Consider the following 18,946-nt stretch of genomic DNA (forward strand, 5'->3'; position numbering starts at 1 on the left):
AATTCTTGTTAGAATACACTCCAAGAACCATACTTTCAAGGACAGATAACTTTTTTAAATGATGTATGATTTTATTTATTGTAAATAATTCTAGAGCTGGGGTGGCATGGTGGTGCAATGGGTAGCACTGTCGCCTCACAGCAAAAAGGTCCAGGGTTCGAATCTGTGTTGCATGTTCTCCCCGTGTCCAAAAGATATGCAGGTAGGCTAATTGGAGACTCAATATTCCCCATAGATATGAGTGTGTGAGTGTATTCCTCCCTCTTTCCCAAGGCACGCTGGGATAGTCTTCAGCACCCCTCGCGACCATGATCAGGAATAAGCAGGTATAGATGATGGATGGATGAAATCTAAAGCCTTATATCCTCCAATAATTTTTTTGCCGGAACACATATAACACATAACATGTTTTTGGAAACCTTCACAGGTTATCACATTGCTCTGTTCTGGAGGTGGTAGAGGGCTGAATTGCACATGAACAAATCGGAAATGGCTAAAATACCTGCATTGCGTGTTATGGACCGTGTTACATTTATGGTGGCTCTCCCCAATATTGTGAGCATGTGTAACTTGTAGTGTATGAGATTTAGCATGTAGTTTGATTGGAATGTATGCCGTGACTTACCGGCCCAAGATCTTGCTAACGCAACCATGGCTAACCCTTAGCTGGCGGGAAATGTCACAGGGACGCACACCCTGATGGGCCATGTCCACAATACGCTGGCGGATCACCTCCGGGAGCGGCCGCCCATTCACAAACATCCCGCCTAGTTGGTTAAGACCCCCATGACCTGGGGGAGGGGGAAGGGTAAAACAGTTAATCTCTTGGTAGACAGACATGCCAACCTCCCCAAACAGCCCATGGGTCCTTTTAATATGACTAATATGGCTAATACTTATTTTTCAGACAGCAAATGAGCATTTCACATATGTTCAATGTGATTTTTGCACACAGTCAGTTTTCATTCACAAGTAATATAATTTAAATGAGTCGCAGCCTAGTCTACTTTTACACAGACAATTTTTGCTGATTAACACCAGACTATGTTACCATAAAACACAAACTGACAACTTCCTGTTCCTGTTGTTTCATAACTTACAGATATTTTGCTAACCTTAAAATAACTTTAAAAAAATGACTTTTTTACTACTCCATCTCTGTAGATTGTAGCTAATGATCATAAAATCATGATGGTGTTTACATTTCAATATTGTTTATCACTTAAATCTCTAAATAGGGGCTGCCAAATTATTTATTATGATATACATAATAGTCTGCTTTGCATTCTCTAAGTTTTTTGTTACTGTGCAGACTTAAAATGTCAGCCATGTAAGTAGTGAGCTGGCCTCATACTAACAGGCAAAAAGGGCATGACAAGTTGAGCATTCTCAGCACTGGAAGCAGACAGGATCAACGTGAGAAAAGAGTGCAGTCAGTTTTAGCAAAAAATTTACAAAACATTTCAATTTTAATACAATAATACTTTTACCATTTCAAGTAAACCACTGATTTATTGTATGCTCAGATAATGTAAATCTGCAAAAATATGTTTTCACAAGCAGCTATACAAGTGCCGATGTGGTGCACTCATAAATTGGAGAGAGGTGAACGCACAGTGTTGACATAGCATTGAATAGTTTTTGAAGAAAACTGAGACTTTTTCAATGCATAACTGGTTGTTAGGCTTACAGTACACATGCAGTACTAAACAGTAAGTTAAGGAACAAAATATTCAATCTATATTTTCTGCAATGTTTACGTTAAAACTGTGATAAATGATAAATGGACTGCATTTATATAGCGCTTTTATCCAAAGCGCTTTACAATTGATGCCTCTCATTCGCCAGAGCAGTTAGGGGTTAGGTGTCTTGCTCAAGGACACTTCAACATGCCCAGGGCGGGGTTTGAACCGGCAACCCTCCGACTACCAGACAATCGGTCTTACCTCCTTACCTCGCCCCAATAGTTATCGGTAAAATGTTTTATTGCATGCAATCTGATGGTAGGTAAAATCATCAGTCTAGCTCTGTAATCAAATCTAACAACAATAAGGTAAATACAAATATCTCAGATGGTTCCATTTATGCACACGTTTAAGCCTGAGATTTAAGAAAGAAAGATTGGCATGAAAGTAATGAAACAATATTGCCAAAGCCATGAATAGAATAAGATTTGACATTTGATTAGTTACAATAGTGTGATGTAAAGGATTGCCGATCTGCCCGGGGTGTATTCCAGCCTCTCGCCCAATATATGCTGGGATAGGCTCCAGCCACCCCATGACCCCAACAGGAATAAGCGGGTTAGATAATCGATTGATAGACTAAAGACACTCCCGGCGAGATGTGTTTAGGATTAGTTGTCAAATTATGTGTTTTCCCTGAAAATCTTAATCTGATCTGGTTTAAAGAGACAACACCAGAGGACCTGAAGTGTATAACAGCCTTGAGACAGAAACGTATTACTCACCTAACTATAACACTGGCCATACTGTGGCTGAAATACAGCCTCACTATGATATACTGTTAGATTGGATTAAAATGGGCAATAACAGCGATGGAGGGGGAAAATAATCTTTGGGCACTATAGATTGCTCTCAAATAACTGCTCTCATAATTAAAACATATTAAAAGATTGATGATAAACAAATTGTTGTGTAAGTAATGATAAAGTGGTCAGGTTTAGGACAAATCACAAAATGGTGCAGAAATCTAGGCTCTAGCATATGTAATACGTTCTACAGTAGTTTTCGATGATATTTGAATAAATGCATTATTTTTTTGGTTACACTCAATGCACTCTGCACATACTTAGTTGGTGTGAACATTTCAGAATGAGAACTTAGTTACCTTTGAATCAACAAAATGTGTTATTTAACACTATGTGTCATCTATTCAGGTGAATCATTGGTAATAAAATAAAATAATACACATAAATACAAAGGCTACAAATGATTTCCTATGTTGTATTCAACAAAAGTACATTCGTCATGCTCAGGGAACACCTTGAAATAGTGTGTCAAGGTACATCCCCAGCATTCAGGGCTTGACATTACCTTTTTCAACATAACTAGTGGTTTTCCAAAGTCAGTAGCCACTCAGCATTTTCACTGGCAACCCCCCCCCCCCCCCTTTTAAAAAAATGTATAAATATATAGGAAAATGTTAACTACTATAGCTATCCAATCTGACACTGTGTGTGTGAATGTATGTGTGTGTGTGTCTGTGTGTGAGAGAGAGAGAGAGAGAGAGAGAGTAGAAAATCAATTTTACTCATTACCCTACACTTAACAAAAGCACCACCTACAATAAAGGTTATCTTTAACAAAACATGCTCTTCAAGATCATTAAACTTACAAAATATGTGCATTTCAAATCTTTGCCAAGAATATTAGAATGAACACATGTATCCACAAATTTAAATAACAGCAATGAAATGTGCATAATTTTGCGATGCAAATAAAATGATTTTATTACTCGCCTATAGCCTAACTCAGGAGAATTGACTATATCGGATGGTATTGAGCATTGTGTGAATATAATGTGCTTATATTTATTTAATAATGTCAACGTTGAAGCTCTGCAGATGCACTTTTATTTATTGATTTTACTTTTACTTTAGTTTTAAATTGGAATTGTAAAATACCATTGGCTGTGAGAAAAATACACCTGTATAAATTCATGCACCGCATAGCACTGGGTTAAACCGAACACTGCGACAAGCCGACTTTCTTCTTTTCTTTTTTTAAGCACTAAATAAACTAAAGCAACTCTGAAATCATTGACATCTTCTTGTGTTTTGTTGGGAAATTGTCAATTCAGTGTTTTCTGAGCACAACAGGATCTGACTCTGCGCTCTCCACTAGCGTGGAGTGTCACAAAACAAAAACTTTAAAGCGGCAACGAGTATACACAGTTTGTATGCGTTGCCATGTCTGACAGTGGTTTGATTTTGGCTGAGTTCTCCTTTATATCAACGATTCTCCCAGCTCGACTGAAAAGGCAAGACACAAGAGAGCAAACTGGATGGGCCAATGGGATCAGCACACAGTGTGCACCCACTGCTCATTGGAGTTGTATCATAAAGTATAACCTCAAATTGACTGCATTATTTCAGATGCCTTTTGTAAACTACAATGATTTTTATTCATAGAAAATGCTACCAAAAGGTCATGCGCCAAACTGGCTGGTAAGAGTGATGAAGTTACATGCCACTGCTGAATTCTACCTGCATTTGGCAGTTGTTAATGTCAAGCCATGCCTGCATTCCATTGAGATTTTAAAATAATGAATGGAGGTAAGAATAGTTTCAGTCAGCCCACTTCTGTCATACAATGAGCGCCATATTGTTGGGGACAAATACATTTTTGTTATTTGGCTCTGTACTCCACAACATTAGATTTGTAATCAAACAATTCACATGCAGTTAAAGTGCACATTCTCAGCTTTTATTTAAGGGTATTATTATCCCGCATTTTTAATACGTAGTCCCCCCCTTTTCAGAGCCCCATAATAGTTGGGACAAATGTGATGTAAATGAGTAAAAGTAGTCATGATTAGTACTTTGTCGCATATCCTTTGCATACAATGACAGCCTTAGGTTTGTGACCCATAGGTATCACCATGTGCTGAGTATCTTCTCAAGTCTGCCAGGCCTGTACTGCAGCCATCTTCAGTTCTTGCTTGTTTTAGGAGCTAGTTGCCTTATGTTTTCTCTTCAGCATATAAAACAAAAGTTGGATCAGTTGGATTCAGATTGGATGAATGATTTGACCAGTCAATTTCCTGTTTTTGGCCTTTAAAAAAACCCTTTGTTGCTTTAGCAGCATGTTTTGGGATCACTAACTTGCTGTACGATGATGCACTGTCCAATGAGTCTGGAGGCATTTGGTCAAACTTCAGGAAATAAGATGCTTATGTACACTTTATCCTGCTACAGCTAGCAAGCTGCATCATCAATAAAGACAGCTGAGCCAGTACCAGTGGCAGCCTTACATGCCTAAACCATAACAGCCCCACCACCGTGTTTCACAGATGTTTCATCTGTCCACTGTTTCCAGAACTCTGCAGGCTCTTTTACGTACTTCCTAGCAAACTATAACCTGGCCATCCTGTTTTAGCGGTTAACTAGTGGTTTGCAGTGTAGCCTCTGTACTTCTGTACTTCAGTCTTCTGCAGACATTAGTCACTGACACATATACACCTGCGTTTTGGGGTTTTTCTTTCTTATGGTGACAATTCATCAGTCATAAACTGTAGAGGTCTTCCTTGGTCTTCCAGGCCCTTTGCGATTACTGAGCTCATCAGTGCTCTCTTCTTAATGATGTAACAAACAGTTGATTTTGGTAAGCCTAAGGGTCGGCATATGTTTCTAACTGTTTTTATTCAGCTCCATAATGACTTCCTTGACTTTCATTGGCACAGCACTGGTCCTCATGATGACAAACGGTAATAACAGACTCCAAAATCGATCAAAAGCCAAGGATCAAGATGAGATCCGATCCTAAGTATGGGAAAGCTCTCCTATACCTGCACTAAGGAAGCAATTGAACACACCTGACTTATGAGAAACACATGTGAAGCCATTTCTCCCAAACATTATGGTGCACTGAAATGAAGGGATTATGTATAAAAAGTGCCGTGATGTCTATTTGCTACAGCCAATATGTAAAAATACCTTTTAATAGAAGCTGAGAATCGACACTTTTGACCACATGAATTCTCTGATCTAAAACTGTGGAGTACAGAGCCAAATCAAGAAAAATTATAAAAATGAGATTGAAATACATTGCAGAATTAAGAATTCCCGCATGACAGATCATCATATTAAAAGAGTGATATAAAAAGGGTAACTAACCAATAATGTCGGATTTAGCTAGTATTTTGACAGCCTCTGGTCTATTCAGTTCTGAGCAAGTCTTCCACATTCTAAATGATGTGCACTCCAGCTCTGAGCTCTAGATTCCGTATTCCTGGGTTCCTACAGAGACACAGAAGGCAGGGGGTTCAGCACGAGAGTTCCACGCATCCGTCTGAATATTTTGTATGCAACAGCGCAAATCCAGGCTCTCTAACACTGAATCACAGCAATATCTGCGTTGGGGGAAAGAACACAAGCACTCATTTTCACCGGTTAAACAGCACATTTCTTGGATCGAAGATGAACAAGTAATGTTTTTCATTAAACTATATTAGCCTATTTGCACTCAGGTATATTTTCCATTTTCTATTGTTAAAATTACTATTTTTGCTTAAACATTCAAACTCAAAATATATTAGCCTATGCTATCATTGTCGATTTTTAGCGCAGCTTCAGTCTGTTTATGATGGTCTTGTAGCCTACGTCAGGTGCAACCTGCACCTCCAATTATCAAACGTGGGTTTAACAGCCACCAATGACAATATGTGGTTAAATTTAGATTTTTCACAGCTTGGTAAACTACATGAACACCATCTTTTATAGATATATGTGTGTGTGTGTGTGTGTGTGTGTGTGTGTGTGTAAAGAACCACAAGCCAGGAGATGGTTACAAAAGATAAATGAAAAATTATAGCAATAACTTTCCACTATTAGGCCAATTGAAGCAGTGGCAAATGTGACTGGAAGAGGATGCAAGTGCAGCTTGCCCTCATGAAGGTTTTGGAAGCAAAGAAAAAGATCTAAGTGCCACAGTTGAAAACGTAGAAAACTTAGTTGCACCTTTGGGACATAATGGGCCTCATTCACAAAACTTTTCTTAAATTATTCTTATTTTTGTTCTTAAAACTTGTATGAGATGATGAATGCTGACCCTATTAGCATAAACAGCCATGAACAAATACAGATAAGAAACAAAATGATGAATGCCAAAATGTTTTTGGAAATATTTTACACACAGTTTACAATCAAATGTGATTGTACGCAAGTATCATTAATGAGACCCAATGTCTTTATAGCTACCATTTTTATTTCCATTTCAGTAGACTTTTCAGAAGGCTCACCGGAAAATAGTACCTATGGAGAACAATCAACAAAAAATAACATTTGGAGTTTGCTAAGTGGTATTGGACCTTCAGGTGGAACTGGATATTATGGGCAGCTGACCTTTTTTGCCATGTAAACCATGTGATGGGTTTTGTGTTCAAAGAAGAACTCTTACGTTGAAAAGAATGCCATACCTACAAAGAAATATGGTGGTGGATATTTGATATGGTCTTTTTTTTTTTTTTAAAATCTGTGAGACTGTTAAGATTGTTAAGGTCTGTTGAATGAACTTGAGCAAGTATAAAGATATTTTGTCAAAAGCCTGGTTCCTCCTGCCACGAATCTCGAACTTGGCCACACATAGAGCTTTCGGCTAGACAATAAACCCAGGCACTCAAGAAATGGATAACTGACTACTGAATTACTGTTTTGGAATGGCTCCAGTCTCCAGACTTCAATCCAATCAAAATGTATGGTTTGAATTGAAGAGGACAGTACGCAAGCACAGACTGAAGGACAAGGATCTGAAATATTCTGTATAGGAATGGTCAGAGATTCTCTGAATATGTTCACTAGTCTCATGAACACTATAAAACAAAATTTAATAGTGCTAAATCTGTGATGGGAGGGTGTACAAAGTACTTAAAGTAGGTATGAATCTTTCGAACACATTTTTGAGGAATACATTTACCATTACATAATAGTTATTTTGGTTGATTATGTTGAATTGTTGTTAAACTAAAGCATTTTCCAGACATTTAACAATTAATATAGCTCAGTACTTGTACTATTCATTTCATATAATCCTTTTTGTTCATTGTTATGAAGGGTGTGAAAACTTTTGGGAGGCACTGAAGTTATATCACCACCCTGTGGTGTAAAAGGGAATTCACTAAATTGGTGTGTTGATATTGCTTGACTTGGAAGACTTTGCATGTGAAATCAATGTCGATGTGTTATTTTCTTGGTTACTGTGTTGCCTTATTCACAATTATATTGTTAAATAATAATGTGCAATATTGTGTTGAATATGTAACGCAGTAAATATAAATTGTCGCAACGTTGCACTATTAATTAAACACACTGATCAACTTTTACTGCTACAATCATCTTTCATTAGCAGGTCTTTATTGTGATCTGCAGGACAAATCTACATTTAGAAGCTTTGCGTATAGATTCAACAGAGTATTATTCTTGATGTTAGTTTGGGTTATTCAGGAGGAACGACTGCTAAAGCTATTTTTGTAAGCGTCTGGTTGGATAGGCCTATAAATTTGGACAGTGGATGATAGTCATACAGTAGGTAACCCAAATAAGTTTCCAGTTTCCGTTTGCGGTTACATTTTCATTGTGTCTGTGCAAAAAAATGTTTTAATCTTCTTGTGCACGGAGTATTTTCATTTGCTTGCGCTCGATTTCGCATAAAGGCGCATGGTAATAATAGTCCCCGAGTATTGAACAGGTCTGTACATATATTGCTTTACTGAAAACAATAACACACTAAAAATGTATGATGGTGCACGCATTTGCATGATGAAATACAGCCTCGTCATGCATCATAAAGGGAAAATCCACTCTTACTTAGATGCGGATTGCGTCGTCCCTACAGATGTACATCGTTTATTATAATTTGTAGTTTTAAACTGCAGTCGGCTTTCACTGTTGCGTTTGCAACTTCACATCACGGACAAAGGGCAATTAAGGTATCGGGAGAATGGCATCTGTCTTTTCAGGTAAAACCTTGTTCCTTTTTTAAAAAAAATAAGTGCAATAACTGTTGTCACATATTTACTGCTAAAATGGGGTTAAGCGAGAATTGATATTTGAAACAAAATAGCCTAATTCAATTATAAATTAGGAAAAAAAATATTACATCAAGTTTATATCTTGCTATTAATTTACTGAATTGTCGCAAATTGTTAAATGTTTTCAGCTGTATGACTTCACAAAAACAAAAGGTTCTGCATGTTTTCACGGCGATCATAAATATCCTACAGTAGACTGCAACGTGTCAGTATTATGAACGCCTTAGCTAATTAGCCTATTTACGATTAATTAAAATACATTAGCTTCCTACTATATTGTATTCTGTGTGCATTGCTCATTGCATTTTTTAGAGTTCTCCAGCAAATAGCCTACATTTCATACCAGAATTAGCATAGTAGTGGTGCTGTAATATATATTGATTTTAACTTCATGCCTATTTCTTTATCGCAAATGCTTCGCATGCATAGAGTATTGACTGGGGTGCAAGCTATAATATTCTATAATATAAGCTATTTTGCAGCCACGACCATAGCTAAGGTTCCATCTGAAACGGCCAAAGTTTTACTGATTTGGGAGAGCAACTGTCTTTCTCTTTCTCTCAGTCGTCTGCATCAGTGACCCGCTAAGCATCCCCGCGCTTTTAATTTAACCCATTGAGCTGTCTCCTCCTGGTCCCCCCCCCCCCCCCCCCCCCCCACCCCCCAGCTCTTTTCTTAACCTAGCCTTCCTTTCATTTCCACATCAAACGGCCGCTGGAGGAAGCTGGGTGGGGGAGCGCTATTAACGGTACTAGCAGAGTGTGCAAGAATCCTCTCGCCAAGCTTCACCAGTCAAGAGGATATTAAAGCGGGACAGCCCCGGGGGAATAGACCGCATACAGGAGACACACGGGCTGAATAGAGGATCCTATTACATGCCGCACCTGCCCGGACGATAAGGACTCTGTAGCGACTTCAGTCTCAAAAACACTATCCTATCTTGTGCCGTAATTGGAGAAACACACACACACACACACACACACACCCCTTGTAAACTATTACAAGCTGTTAGATTGTCGACCAATATATGTCATAAAATATGCAGAAAGAATTCAGAAAATATTTTGAACTTTGAAAAAATAGTTTTGGTCAAAACTGTTCGTTTGAAATATGAAATTTGTACACAGAACATTTTTAATTCTCCTCAAAGGAGCTTCTGTTAATATCTAGCTATGTGTCTGCTATGTCTTCGGTACGTATTGGCTACACTAATTTCCTAAGCAAACATTCGTTAACCAATAAGTCGAGAAGCTACAATTCCGATAGGCCTAATTCCGAGTGCCATAAATAACGATTCAATTGCCCTAGAAAGCCTCAATACTAATGTGCTAGTTAAGCTCACAAAAATATCCAGAAACGGTTTTTTTTGTGACCAAAATAAACACAAATATAAAAAATAGGCCTAATGTAAACAGGCCTACACTAGTTGTTCACGCCTCTCTCTTAGGATGTTTAACAACGTATCGACTTGTAAAAAATGGATACAAGTCCAATATTCAGTCCTTAAGTGTATTGCTTGTGGATACAACAGTCGCGCAAGCACAAGTTGGATAAAATACTACTACTACTACTACTACTACTACTACTACTAATAATAATAATAATAATAATAAATTACATTATTTAATTTTAATCTAGTGTCATGTTAAATATTACTTCATTCAAGTACCTATAAGGAGGCAGGCAGGCTTACTTAGTGGTGGATTAGGCCTAAATCAGAGCGCAAATATATGAAAACCTCAATAACTTTATTTAATTGCACCGAAGCATGACATAGCATGCTGTGTTGTTTTCGCAATTATTTGAACAACATTCTTCGTATGTTTATGGAAACAAATTGTAATGACAGTAGTCTGCTAATCTGCGTCCCGTGTTCCATTGCAAAGAACGTTTGGATCTTTTGGATATGTTAGCCTATATTTACTTTTTTGCGTTTTATATGAGATGAGCAACCCAGTAGGCTGGGTTGAGACCATGCTGTGAAGTGTTGAGAGACACTGGAAAAAAACTGTGTGACGACAAGCGGAAACATTTGATTAATTCTGGACGTCACAGTACTGTTCGTCTACCAACTGAACATGCGGAGATCTCTGTCACTTCACAGGGAAGTGAAATGCTCCAGCAGTCTAGAATTTTAAGGGTAGTTAAATAATGGCTTACTTTAAATAAACTTAAATTCAATGAGAAATAAATCAACCGAGTAGACTTATACCAGTTGAATAAAAAGAAAGAAGCCCCTAGCTACAACAAGAGAAAACTCTCTGCCAGTAAAACTCAGCACAGGTTATTCTTGCAAGAACGGAACGTTTATACTAGTTAACAGACTAATGATTTGCACACCTAAACTTATCTATTTTAACGTTCACGGAAACATCTATTGAGCGTCTCCACGTTAGACTATTCGTTGGACAGACGAAATAATACTAATGCTAATGTTCTGAATGACATGCATACAGGGTCTTAAGTATTAAACAAATATTAACATCATTGGGCTCAGATCATTTTTCGAAGTGAATATTTTCGGTGAAACTGCTTACAGTGAATTAACTCTGCTATATTCGCTAAAAGCGTAGCATTTTCATACATATAAAACATTTTTAAAATAGCATACTTCCTTGAATTTGTTACTGTTGTTTTTAACTTTGTTCTATTCTCCCTATTGAATTGAGATCCCACTTCCTGGTCTTTCTTTCTTTCTATTATTTAACAGTTAAGGGTCTAATCCTTCTGTTCAAAACATAAGACAAACACTTAGTTTGGGGTTTCTGTGGTATTTTCTCTGTATACCTATTTGTAAAACTAAACGGAATGGCAATTTAAATTGAAATCTTAGTTTGCGTCTATTTTTCCGACAAAGGTATTTTCTTCAGACGGAAGGTAATTAAAATGTATAAATTGTGAGGGGTTTGAAAAAGATTATTATCGCCAGGTCTTTGTCAGTTCAATTATGACAATGATGAATCGACTGGGAACTCGCTGACGGTTCTGGTCCAGTCCTACACCACAATGGTTAGGCATCTGACGCCATACACACCCGAATTAGAGTGTAGTTGTTTTGAATCTGGAGTATACTGAGTCATATTTTTGGCATTCAGGTTGCAGTTTAAGCAGTCCACCAATCACGTTGCGTCCCCCTCGATTATTTATAACAAGTGATGGTTTATCATATGACAAGTCACGAACAGGAATTTGTAGCTCTGTCACCAAAAGTAAAATATTTGCTTATTTTTTACTTCATTGGTGAAGAAATATGGCATATTATAAATAACTATAAAACACTTATGAGAACAAGTAGACGATGTATATTTCCCCTTTTATGTTTTAAGAGATATATTCAATACACTAAACAAGTCTATTAACACATTTGCATAATGTTTTTCTATTAATACATTTTATGATTATGTGTTATTATCAGTACTGCATGTTTGTGGTATTGCTACACTGAAAAACACGAATTTTATAATTAAAGGTATTTCTTATACAGTTGCTGTCGGTATTGAATTGTAAAGTAAGATTAAATTAAGTAGTATAGGCTACCACATGCCTGTCTGTATCTATCTATCTATCTATCTATCTATCTATCTATCTGTCTATCTGTCTATCTGTCTGTCTGTCTGTCTGTCTGTCTGTCCAGACTAGGACAATTTTAGAACTCGTCAGATAATCGAAGGTAATCAGCAAGTTCAGGTAATTCAGTCATTAAAGCCTACATAGACACAACAGCAGATATAACTTCTTAAAACGCTTTCAAGCTCGCTCAATAGACTTATTATAACTATAATTGCACATTTAAAATGAGTATAAGAATAAATTGCCCTACACAGTATAACAAACAAAATGTAGGCTATAGGTACAAAAGCATGAACATCTTTCACAACGAGATTACTGCAATCGGTTTTCGGATTCGAAAGCATAAATGGGTCAATGATTCTTAATTTCGATCATGAATTCAAGAGTTTCATATGGTAGTCTTCTTTAGACGATCGAGGAATTAAATAATGTGGGTAGGCCTATAAACGTTTTTAAATTCTGTCATATCCTCATCGATTTCATGTGCCACAACAATAAAAACAAAACAAAACACAGCAACAAAAAAGTCAAAGAAATTACCTTGGCCAAAATTTTCTATTATATTTGTGTGCTTGTATTCTTAATTAAAGTGACAATTTGAATAACACTCACATTATTCTACACGACAGTTATCAACACATCATCATCACTGATTATTGCCGACAAATTACTCTAATGGGATGTCGCGCATTGAATGGATTTTTATTGCTTGTACTTGTTAGCTAAGATGATGCAGGGTTACGCCAATGAGGTATATATTTTTCCATTTTTTCTTTTTATTGATAGAAATGTATGCGCATAAATCGGGCTTGTATAGGTAAACGTATCATTCTTGTGCGATTCGATCGTATTTATTCACTGACATAAGTATTACTGACATAAGATACCAATAACTCAATTATTATGTTTGAAAGTAAATCTTCGATTGTTTTGAACGATTTGTGCACAGTCGATTTGTTGTCTCACAATGAGGCAGATGATGAAATATTTCAACGATTGACGAATGCTATCGAAAAATCATTAAAACTAATAACAATGACAGCATGTGTATACAACAAAATGTCGTATGTAAAATTGCGAATGTGAGTAGGCCTATGACTTCAAGACAACCCGTACCGTTAATCCCTTAACATCAATAAAAACGTTACATCAGACGAGTTTGCGAAATCAGTCAGAAGACATAAAAAAAACATTTACACATTAATTATCAAACGGTGTCGTTTTGTAAGATAGGCCTGTACGATTGATACGCGTAGGATAGTCAGTACGCGGTGTTAAGTATTTTTGATATGCTTAATTCATCCAACTCAGGCTGCCGAGTTTACTGGTTGATGGACGCATACAAACACGATTGTTTACTTCTGAGGCATTACCTATGAAAAGCAGGGGTGAAAAGTGTGTCAAATACCAAATTGGAATAACAACATAAACAGGGAACCACTTTTGATAAATCAGCATTGGTCTGAAAAGAATATAGCCCAGTGTAATAAAATCATGTTACCCTTAATTTAGTAGCTACTATAGTAAAACAAAACGCTGGACTCGTTACTCCCGGGATTGTCAATCTAAAGTTTGGCAGCAGTTCTACTGTCTTGATTTGTCCGTAAGTACTTCTCAACGAAGTCAAGCCTTAGTCTCGGATAAAACGCCACTACAAAAACATTAAATTGTTTTACCTCGTCCGGTGACGTTGGACATTGTCTTGCGGTCTCTGTTGCAGTGGCTAATAGAGGACACTAGACCTGGAGGTCCGGGCGGTCTGTTACTTAGATGCGCTATTAGTCCAAGAAGAGTGTCGACGGGCATGAGAAAAGTGTTCCCGCGTGCACAGTCTAACAGGCTGCAAAAGGACACATTATAATTGTTAATGGTGGTCGCTTAATTTAGTTAATACCTGGATGTCTGCATTTTTAATATTCTTAAATATGTCCTTGCATGTTAATTTTTTAAATGTATTATTGTTTTGCAGTATCTATTTAAGGCAGAAATATGCCGCCAGGTGTTTACTGCTCTAAGTACTGTATCCAATTTTGTCAATGCCTCACATGTATTTCTTGCTGTCCTGGCGGTCTGGAAACGTTTCACATGCGAAATGGCTCTACGTCACGACTGAATGGTCACCTCCGTCGGACCATGTTGTTCTCTCTCAGTGTTCATCTCCGTCTCAGTCTCTCTCCACTGAACCCGCAGCGCACGATATCCATTTAATTTCCCGATATTAAGAACAATTAAGTGCAAGTCTAATGTTTTCAAGATCGCGGTTTTCAGACTGCGTTCTATTAAAACATATTGATTATCCGTGTTTAACCCTATTTTTGTGTTGGCTAAAAATATGGGGCACACCGTTAGCAGAAAACTAGCAACACCATAACACCTAATGTTTAAACGGAATGTCACAGTTGTCTCTTGAAGAGTGTAAAAGGCTAACCTTTTGCGGAAAACAAACTATCCATTGTATGCAGTTAATGCAGCAAATAACGATTCTCAACAACACTTCGTACTTAACGTGGCCATTTACCTGTGCCTTGTTGAAATAAAATGCCCCGAGGGAGATCTTTGTATTATCCAACGTTGCAGAAAGCAGAAGCAAAACGATGCTTTCGGAACTGTCTCTTCATGGACAACAGCAGGGTCGGAAGTTTCTAATCAGCTGCCAGTCTTGTACGCTTTTTATCCCTCTGACGCGCGTGTGAATACGGAGCCCCGGTATTATTGGATGATAGACTTTGTGAAGGCGTGGGTTGGCTGTGTGAAGGTGGGGTTGTGGAGCTATGGGGCGTGACTCCAACAAAGCCACATGGACGAAAGGCTTTGAGTTTATAAACCATCATTTCTTAGTACAACCGTAAACAGCACTGAAATACCGTATGAACCCCATTTGACAACGTTGCATTAAAATAGGTACAATCACTAAATTTCAGAGGCTGCACTACAGTAGCTTCATACTCTAAAATGTGAACTTTAGCGCGTTCTAACTAATTTACTTTACTTAAAATTAATTTTGCAAGAGAACTGTGCTCTTAAAATTCGGTTTCTGGACGGTAGGCAACTGGTTATGTTATGTCTGAATACATATTCAATTCCACTACATGTATATGCATTTCTGCTTTACAACGTTCAATGCAAATTAACATCTATACACATTTAAAATGTTTGCTATGATATGGAAGTTGGTTGGCTGCTTGAAAAAAAAAAATGAAACAGTTGTGTAGACATGGTCTGTCTTGGTGGCTGTTCTAAAAGATGAGACATGGTTGTAACTGTTGTGTAATTTGCATGAGACATTAAAAAACTTCTATTTACGCAGGCTATATATCTCAAAATAAAAAGGCGTACAGGTGAAGAAAGCTTGTTGAACGAAAATGTCCGCCACCTGAAAATTAATTAAGCTTAATTTTCAGGAAAAATTGGCCATATGGTTGTCTTCCATGCTGAAAAAAAAAAAATCTAGACAAAGAATTGAGTTGCAAGTGAAAATGAGAAAAATTTCTATACATTAGGTTGAGTCGAAGAAATTTAAATGTATTTACCAATTATCTTTTCTGTCTCTTGCTCTCCCTGTCAGTGAAACCTGACGCATGTTTTTCGCATGTTGGTGTGAGGATGCCTGTGTCCTTATAACCAAGATACTATTCTGACAACCTCACAATATAAAACTGTGAGTTTGAATATCTCTTATCTCTAACACCTAGTTGATAGATGGGCTCCCGCCTTTTCAACCCGAATAATTTTGTCAAGCCATATGCCTCATGGCTGCAAATCAACTTTATATTGCGACGAGAAATGCGACAAATCATCGCTTGTTACTTTGCTGCTGTAGTAGCTGCCAAACACAACACAAATCGGAATTATTGTTGTTGTTGTTGTTGTCGGCGCTGCATTAAACGTTTGCTACATATATAACATAGCTTGCAGGTCAACTAACTTACTTATTACTTTCTAATTCATGAGATAATAATCTCAGAATCCCCCGTTAAACTTATTTCTATATTGTTTATTTTTCCTCCCTGACCTTTTCCCCAAGGTGACTTGCCCCTTCAGTTCTACGTTGAAGAAATTTAGACCTTCATTTAATCCTGGAATTCGCTTTAGTCCGTTTTTGACAGTTTTATTTATTCCAAAACACTGTCCTTTGCCACAGTGCGTTAGTGATGTAATAGCATTTACACTGCCTGCTCTTGGCAGTGGGGAAAGGGGGGTGGTGACTGCCGATTAGACATTACCGGCATGTCCAGCGCGTAAGAACACAGCGCTGCCATCTCATGTTGGGTTCACACAATCTATTAGCACATTGTTCAAGCGATTTAGGACTATTCCAAAACTATAAAAAAATTAAGTGCAGTTAGGAAGAAAAACTAACACAATAAAATTATTATTACTGATGTTGTTTAAAAAAATAATTCCAAAATTTATTTTCCCAGGAATAGAAGAGAGGAAGGGGAATATAACTACCAATTACATGTGTACAGATAATTCTAAGGGATGTTCCGTTGTGTGACTGAATAAAGTCCAATTTCCATTTAGCTGCATTTGTTGCTGTTTCCCATGTTCGAGCTATTTTCCTTACCATCATGAAATACAGTATTGGTAAGGTATCCCAATTATCTATATAAAACGATAAATAATGCCTCAGATCCAGTTTTGCATTTAACCTGAGACAAAAATCAGGCACGTCCGGCGGGTTGGGGTGGGGGGAGGTTGGGGTGGGGGGGGGGGGGGGCGGTATGATAAGCGCTCCGGGTGCCGAGCACCTGCCCCTTTTTGCCCAAAGTCCCAGATGTGCCCCTGTTGTTCGGTTTGATAAAAAATAATATTTTTATTATTATTGGTGATGTCATCAATTTTAATTAATTCATTTTGATAAAATATATTATGTACAATAACTGGATGTCGTAAAACAGGTTTTTATCGGTTGGTGTTCTCCCTTTGCACCGCCCTGGACCAAATACAATGTGACATCAATTTTTGATGATGTCTTGGTTTATTACAATTTACATGGAATATTTGTATTTAATAGAGGCGTTTGGAATTTATGAGCTGGTCGCCATTCAATGTGATATCCTGGTCGCCCGTGTTTCTCACCGATAGCACAGCAAGCGACAGATTAGTAATATTCACATATGGCAGGCTATTTATGTAAATATCACGCATTCTACAACAAAGCAATGGTTTTCGCCTATTCTTTTCTTCTCTTTTAGCTAACTTGTTTCATTGCGTCATTGCATGTTGTATTAATCAGAAAGAACATCCGACTTGAGGTTGCCATCACACGTCATAACTTTTCTCCCCGACCTGCGATAGCATACCCTTGCCCCTATAAGAAATAGGAAGTTCAATCTCATCTTTGCTGGATTATCATTGGGATTCGTTCTCGGTTCAATCCAAAATTATTGGCTACGACGTTCATTTTAACGGATTGAAACATGTTCCTTTTTTCGTACTAAACACAATTGCGTTCCTTTTAGTGACTGAGCAATGTACATAAAGGCCGAAGTATCACTGTACTAAACTATTTAAACATATCCAATTTCAGGAGATTGAATAAATTTCCGTACTGTGAGGGATTGACACGTCCATATGGACGAAGCAGTTGTTTTAAAATCAAACACTAGCAGCTCTGCCTGTCATCATCCCGTACAATCCTTCATCAGCCCTCACTGGTATAGGCTAACAACATAATTCGTATTTCGCCATAGATTTGGCACCCGATTAAAAAATAACTTTCAGTCAACCATTACATATCAATCAAAAACATTGATTCACTTTTACATTTAACCCAAATCACACATAATATGCAGACGAGAAGCAATTTTCCTAACGACTTAATACCAAAATCAACAATAGGCTTCTGTCTATTTTCTTATTTCCTTTTCGGGTAGTAGGCAAGCCTATACTTTCGAATGATCTTGTAGGCAAATTGTATTATCATGTTATAAAGAAACTAATGCGTAGCCCTTACGTTTCATTGAACATTAGATATGTACAAACTATAGGCCCATTCCACATAAATATCAATTCAACAGTCTCACTCTAAGGTAAATGTTGTTAGATGCATTAGAGAGTCATTATGATGTTTGATGATGAACGATGAACTAAAATGTATTAAATCAATTCATATGAACTGCAACTCAGATAGTGTAGGCCTAAACATGTGATCCCTACACTATTGCAAATTTACTGTGGAACACGTTAAAGATTAAGATAAAACCAATATTATTTAGATACTTATTCAAACAAAATGAAATCTTGGTTCCCAAATTTTATTTAAATAGGACACTAAATATATCCAGACATTTTTAATAAATAAGGAAATTTATTTAGTTATCATAAACTGAATACTTAAAATAATTGCTACGTTTTGCCACTAAAAGTTCAGAATTACATCTGCAGGGAATTGTGAATCCCAAGTTCGCATAGCCTGCTAAACGCGTCTATTTAAACCGTAGACAACACGGTGTTTCAAACGCAGAATAAATTAGCCAGATGATTTTTTACATTTTAGGATAAGGCAGGCTGTATGGGGGGGATGGTGAATGTCATACTCAGTTGGACAACGTAGAATGAAATAAAATGTAGAAAAAAGAAAAGCCCAACATATCTGGGTTTC

The 18,946-nt window shown here is 37.3% G+C and overlaps 1 protein-coding gene across 5 annotated transcripts in view; it reads right to left on the reverse strand.

The window, feature by feature from the left end:
• LOC118237093 (paired box protein Pax-8-like) overlaps nt 1-15,003 on the reverse strand; it is a 32,982-nt gene extending 17,979 nt beyond the window's left edge. For 2 of the 5 annotated variants that reach the window (XM_035435530.1, XM_035435526.1), the window contains exons 1-3: nt 14,858-14,985; nt 14,016-14,179; nt 626-791 (exon numbers count right to left, since the gene is read on the reverse strand). In XM_035435530.1, coding sequence (XP_035291421.1) covers nt 626-791; nt 14,016-14,145 — 296 coding nt within the window. In that variant the 5' untranslated portion in view covers nt 14,146-14,179; nt 14,858-14,985. Of the gene's footprint in view, nt 1-625; nt 792-5,857; nt 5,981-14,015; nt 14,180-14,857 lie in introns of all 5 variants that reach the window. The other 3 variants (XM_035435528.1, XM_035435527.1, XM_035435529.1) reach the window with 3 other exon arrangements.
• Nucleotides 15,004-18,946: the final 3,943 nt, after the last annotated feature.

Source organism: Anguilla anguilla, chromosome 10 (genome assembly GCF_013347855.1).
Source record: "Anguilla anguilla isolate fAngAng1 chromosome 10, fAngAng1.pri, whole genome shotgun sequence".
Classification (NCBI taxonomy): Eukaryota; Metazoa; Chordata; class Actinopteri; order Anguilliformes; family Anguillidae; genus Anguilla; species Anguilla anguilla.